A 5,228-nucleotide genomic window follows, 5' to 3' on the forward strand; every position below is an offset into this window, starting at 1 on the left:
GTTTTCGCCTCTCCCCCCCCCCCCCCCAGACAAACATTGGTTTAGTTCTAAGTCAGAAAAAGGCATAAACAAGGAATCTGTTTGTGTCCCTGTGTGCAATCTATACCAGGGGTCACCAACATGTTGCCCGCGCGCTCCAAGGAGCCCCCAAGGACTGCACAAATAGCCCGCAGGCCTGTTCTAAAAATAGCTCACACGTGATAGGAGATTGTCCTTTTCCATGAAGATTTTCAAAATGATCATTTTAAGATATCAACACTGGAAGGGGTTCATAAAAATAAAGTAGGACTCATTGATTGATATTTATCTGTTTCCTAATTATTGTAAGAAATCATGAGCGTAATCAGTGTCTTTCTATAAATGCAGATAATGAATTATTAGTGAGAGCATATAATAATAACGTTATTCAAGGTAACATGAGCAAAGCTGTGATTTCAGAAGCGTGTATCAAACTGGTAGCTCTTCACAACAATATCTGTTGCCAAGAAGGAGCTCTCACTTTCAAAAACGTTGGTGACCCCTGATCTCCACTCATGTTCAGAACTCCAATTAGGCTACGTTTTGGACTCCATGGCAACCGTACATGTGTGTTCCCGTGCAGAATATTTTACGTGACAGGTATTTGTTGCGATTCGGCGACAGCACATAAAAGCAGTATATTAGATTGTGGCTCTGTTTGGCTACACTGGGACTTTACGAACAAGTCTTTCTTCATACTGTAAGCTACAGCGTCCTGCGTGTTGACAGGTACACAGAGCAAAGTGACTGCGCCTGTGTTTGTGATTGACACAAGCTCGCGTGTTGTGGCTACACAAACGTGCGGTTGTGACAATTACATACTCATTTGTGAGCTTATTGCCTTTGGCCTCATTTAGCTTTAAAAGTGAAAGTGTAGTCTCAGGTGAAATACACAAAACACTTTGCACAAGTCGTGATTACTGTTCCAAAGAAAATGACACGGTACACAATCTGTTTATATGTCATGTCGAGTCGATGCTCATTCTTCCTGTTGCCTACGTCTATAGACTTCTGGTTTGATTACAGGAGTGGCAACTCAAGACCGATAGAAAGGTTCGCACTCTGCTGGAAGCCAGGACAAAAAAAAAAAAGGTTCCTTTGTTACAGGGAGCCATGATGAAAGAAATCGATTGATTTTGTTGTTGTCACACTCCTTCAAAAGTGTTAAAAGCTTAATGTAGAGCGATGGGGGGGCCAAATTATTCAGCACAAGATAAAAATCACTGCCGTCCGAAATGTTCGACAATATGCATGTGGTTATTTAGGACGAGCGCTCAAGACTATTTCTTTGTACTGCTTTAATACATTCACTTGCCTTAGATTTGTATTATTGTTGGTTTTATTTCATGATCTCAGCCTAACTTTAGCATCTTCTCAGTTTAATCGTTGTAACGTCACACAAATTTGTGGTCATGATGAAGGCACTCAACATGACACAACATCAACTCGCCATTAAATCAAATGGATTTCCTTTAGTCTTGTGCGTGTGTGTGTAAAGTGCCCAAATGTTTTTACTCTTTGTTTTCTGTGTATGTCAGACCTATAAAAAGATGACTTTCATTCTTTATTTTAGTCAACAGTTTTTTTTCCTGAAGATTTTGGAGGGGCCGGACACTAAAACCGACCCACCTGGAGTTTCATGCAGGTGCAAGTGTCCATTATTGCGTTTGAGAATTTGGCAGATGGCTCTGCGCCATGCTGAGTCTACGTTTTAGCGCTGATGGCGTAACGCTATTTTGGTGAATTTGATCAAGATGCAGGTAGACAGATTCTGAGCTCCGCGGATTTGTGTCATGGATGTGATTGTGATCCTGATCATTTTGATTCTCTTTTTTAAATTACCCACCCTAGCCGCAGCGCAGTTATGATACCTTAAAAATTACCCCCGCTCACAGCTTTGGTGTGGCTGGGTGGGGGAAGCCGATCACACACCAACACAATCGATCAGGGTGGAAGGCAATCTCCATATGCCCACCGCACAGCAGTGATCTGTGATCATCCTGGCCAACTTGACATCATCCGCAAGTGGAGGTCTGCTTGCAGCTCCTTATAAAGGTACCTTGCACACATTGATCTTCCGCATAGACTCTGTCAAATCAGTTCCTACTTCTGCCATGTCAAAGACTGCACACCCAATTTAAAGGGACTGAGAGGAGACTATTCCATTGGCCGCCAAGATAGTCGTCTGCGTCCACGCCCACAACAACGCAACCCCCCCCCCCGCGTGGTTTCAAAAACACCAAAACAAAGTAGATGCCACCCATGCACACAGTTAGACCGCGCTCCGTACAAGACTTGCGCTCGAGCCTATAGCCATGCGTGTTATTTTACTTAACATCATTTATCTTCTCCACAGCGTTCAATACATCAAAAACATCAGGGGTCTGGTCATGGTTGTCTCCTTCTTTTGTGTGTGTGTCGAATGAGTGAGCGAGAGAGGCAGAGAGAGAGCAAAGCAGAGCACAGATTCCACCATGACACCACCTGAGGCTCATCTTCTACTTCCTGACCATGTTTTTTCCAATCCCGTGTGCCGCTGCGCCCCGTCGGACAGAGTGAGTCACATCTTTTATGTTTGGCCATGGAAAGCAACTCCTGTGGCGAACAGAAGCACTTCAAACAGCGTGACCTTTGTGACAGGCTACAATTAACCTAGTGATGTTCTCAAGAAGAAGAACCTCTATGTCCTCAAGAAGATAGGTTGTCACGATGGGGCAGCGTAAAGCTACATTTATGACCACCTTTCATCATATCGGCATCACCTTCTCTCTCTCACTCGGTATCGCCTTCTCTTTCTTTGTCACAGTGGTCCAGTGTTGATTTGGGGTTCAGATGTCAGCTCAGGGGGGTTTCTTTGCCAAGTTTTTGTCCTGTTCATGGGCATGAGACGATTCCCCCCCTAATACAAAAAGCTGTTTGGTTTATGAACAACTCTAAGTCCAATAAGAAACAAAATGCAAACAGGAAAAGATTATATGAAATTTCACTTCAACCCCTTAGGAAATAGCATCAATTGTCTTGTTCCATGTGGGAACCTTTGTCGTCACCCCATCATATTATCTAATTCATCTGATTCTAATATATTTATTGTGGTTTTGAAAAGTAGTCATGTAAAAATTGTGGCAAGCTTTCGCGGGCACTTTAGTGAACGTCAGGAATGCTTTGAAAAAGTAAGAAATAGTCTGAATACCCTGAGAAAAAAACACGCAAGGATAGGGAGAATATGCAAACTTCACACAAAGCCCCCCACCCCTCCGAGTTGAAATTCAAACTCCAAACTTTCTGAGTCAGATGCGCTAACCACTATCCCAGCGCGCTGTCATGACACGTAAAACTTTTTCATTTCAAATGTCAAGGAAATAAACGCAAACTCGCTGAAGATCAAACTTGCGAATTTGATTGAAATGTTCAGGCCGGCCGGCATTCATCAATTCTGCACCTGTAACGCAGTTAAGCGTAAAACCGCTAGGGGGTGGTCTTTCACCACACAAACTCGACGAGTCAACGTGACTAGCCTTCCTGTGCGGAGTTTTGCACGTTCTCCCCGTGCCTGCGTGGGTTTTCTCCGGGTAGGCTAGTCCGGGTTCCTCCCACATTCCAAAAACACGCAGGGTACGTTGACTGAACCCTCGAAACTGTCCCTCGGTGTGATTGTGTGCACGAATAGTTGTCCGTCTGTGTGTGCCCTGCGATCGGCTGGCACTTTAGGGTGGGGTCGGGTAAAATCCAACACCTGGCAGTTTAGGGTGTACCTTGCCAGTTGCCCGAAGACAGCTGGAATAGGCTCCAGAGACCCTCGTGGCGATAAGCGGAGCAGATAGATGGATGCAATATTATACTTGAGAGTCAACTGACCCCAAGTGGTAGTTCACGCAAACAGCACAGACGTGACAGACGAGTGTTGCTCCTTTGGACTAGTAGCCTACATTTCCCATCAAGTCTACAGGGAGGGCCCACATTTTTTTTTTCTTTTCTGTGCTTTCAGTTTGCACTGCATCAGCTGGACTAGGACGCGCAGCGGCAGCCTCTGTCACTCTCCGGGCGAAAGTACACTCTTTTTTTTTATTTTGATTTAATACTTATTCCAAAAGCGTTTGATAAATATTTTAGAGTTTTAGATCAAAATTATCGGAAAAAAAACTGATTGGTACTACTACGTTCCTAAAATAGTTATTCCAAACAATTTTTAAAAAACACATTAGAACGCGTTTTCCCCCTCCTTTCTTGGAAGACACTTGTGGCTGATACGCGGTGGGAGTTCAGCATCGGACTAAAGCTCTTTAGTTGGACAGAACAGCTCGCCAACGCCTTTCTGGACTCCTTTACAGCTCGGCGACTCTCCCCGCGACCCATGAGCCGCTGAAAAAAAAAGCACCAGACGACGACATCGAGGAAAAGTAGTTCGAAAGTCACAATGGGCTGCACCATCAGCGCCGAAGACAAAGCTGCCGTGGAGAGGAGCAAGATGATCGATAAAAACCTGCGAGAAGACAGAGAGAAGTTATTGAGAGAAGTGAAGTTGCTTTTACTCGGTAAGAATCGTTTTGTACTTTGACGCAACACGTCTTACCTCAGTAGAATTGGGGGCCAGTGCGCTATTTGCGCCTTTCAATGAGATTTAAGTACAGTGCGTTGGTGTGGAGCAGATGTTTCTTCATCTGTTGAGATTTGATCGACGTAAACCGGATATTGGTGAGGTGTCTGGCAGAAGTAGGCCACAACTAGCTGCAGTCAAATCTGCACTGGACGCTTCTGAGTCAAAAGTTTCCTGAATGACACATCCAGTGGTGCCTTGACTTTCGACTTTAATTCGTTCCGTGTTTCGAACTCAGTATACTGATATATAAAGCCAAATATCCCCGTTAAAAAAATGCTATTTTCACCCTCTTGCACCCCCTCCTCCTTAAAACGGGGTTAGGGTTAGACACGGTAATAATAATGGTTTGAATCATGAAACTAATACTGTATCATACATGGGCGTCATTAGGCCTATTTTAGGGAGGCTTCAGCCTCCCTAAAAATGTCTTTAGCCCCCCTAAATAATTTCATTGCATTATTTTAAAAAAAGTATTATTTATTTTTCCTGTACTTTTGCTAATATATTGCATCAAATTCAATGTAATGTGGCCATTTTAAATTATATTTCGATAACCTGCCATTATTGTAATGTTAAATCTCCCAGGTTTCCTGAACGCAACAGGTGTTGCGTT

The 5,228-nt window shown here is 43.8% G+C and overlaps 1 protein-coding gene across 1 annotated transcript in view; it reads left to right on the forward strand.

Annotated features, from left to right (window-relative positions):
- The first annotated feature begins 3,937 nt into the window (after positions 1 to 3,937).
- The window catches only part of gnai3 (guanine nucleotide binding protein (G protein), alpha inhibiting activity polypeptide 3), an 18,130-nt gene continuing 16,839 nt past the window's right edge, over positions 3,938 to 5,228 (forward strand). The window contains exon 1 of the mRNA XM_019862980.1: positions 3,938 to 4,550. Within this exon, the coding sequence (XP_019718539.1) occupies positions 4,433 to 4,550 (118 nt within the window). The 5' untranslated portion in view covers positions 3,938 to 4,432. The remainder of the gene's footprint in view (positions 4,551 to 5,228) is intronic.

The sequence above is a fragment of the Hippocampus comes genome, unplaced genomic scaffold, assembly GCF_001891065.2.
Source record: "Hippocampus comes isolate QL1 unplaced genomic scaffold, H_comes_QL1_v1.1 scaffold1, whole genome shotgun sequence".
In the NCBI taxonomy this organism is placed as follows: Eukaryota; Metazoa; Chordata; class Actinopteri; order Syngnathiformes; family Syngnathidae; genus Hippocampus; species Hippocampus comes.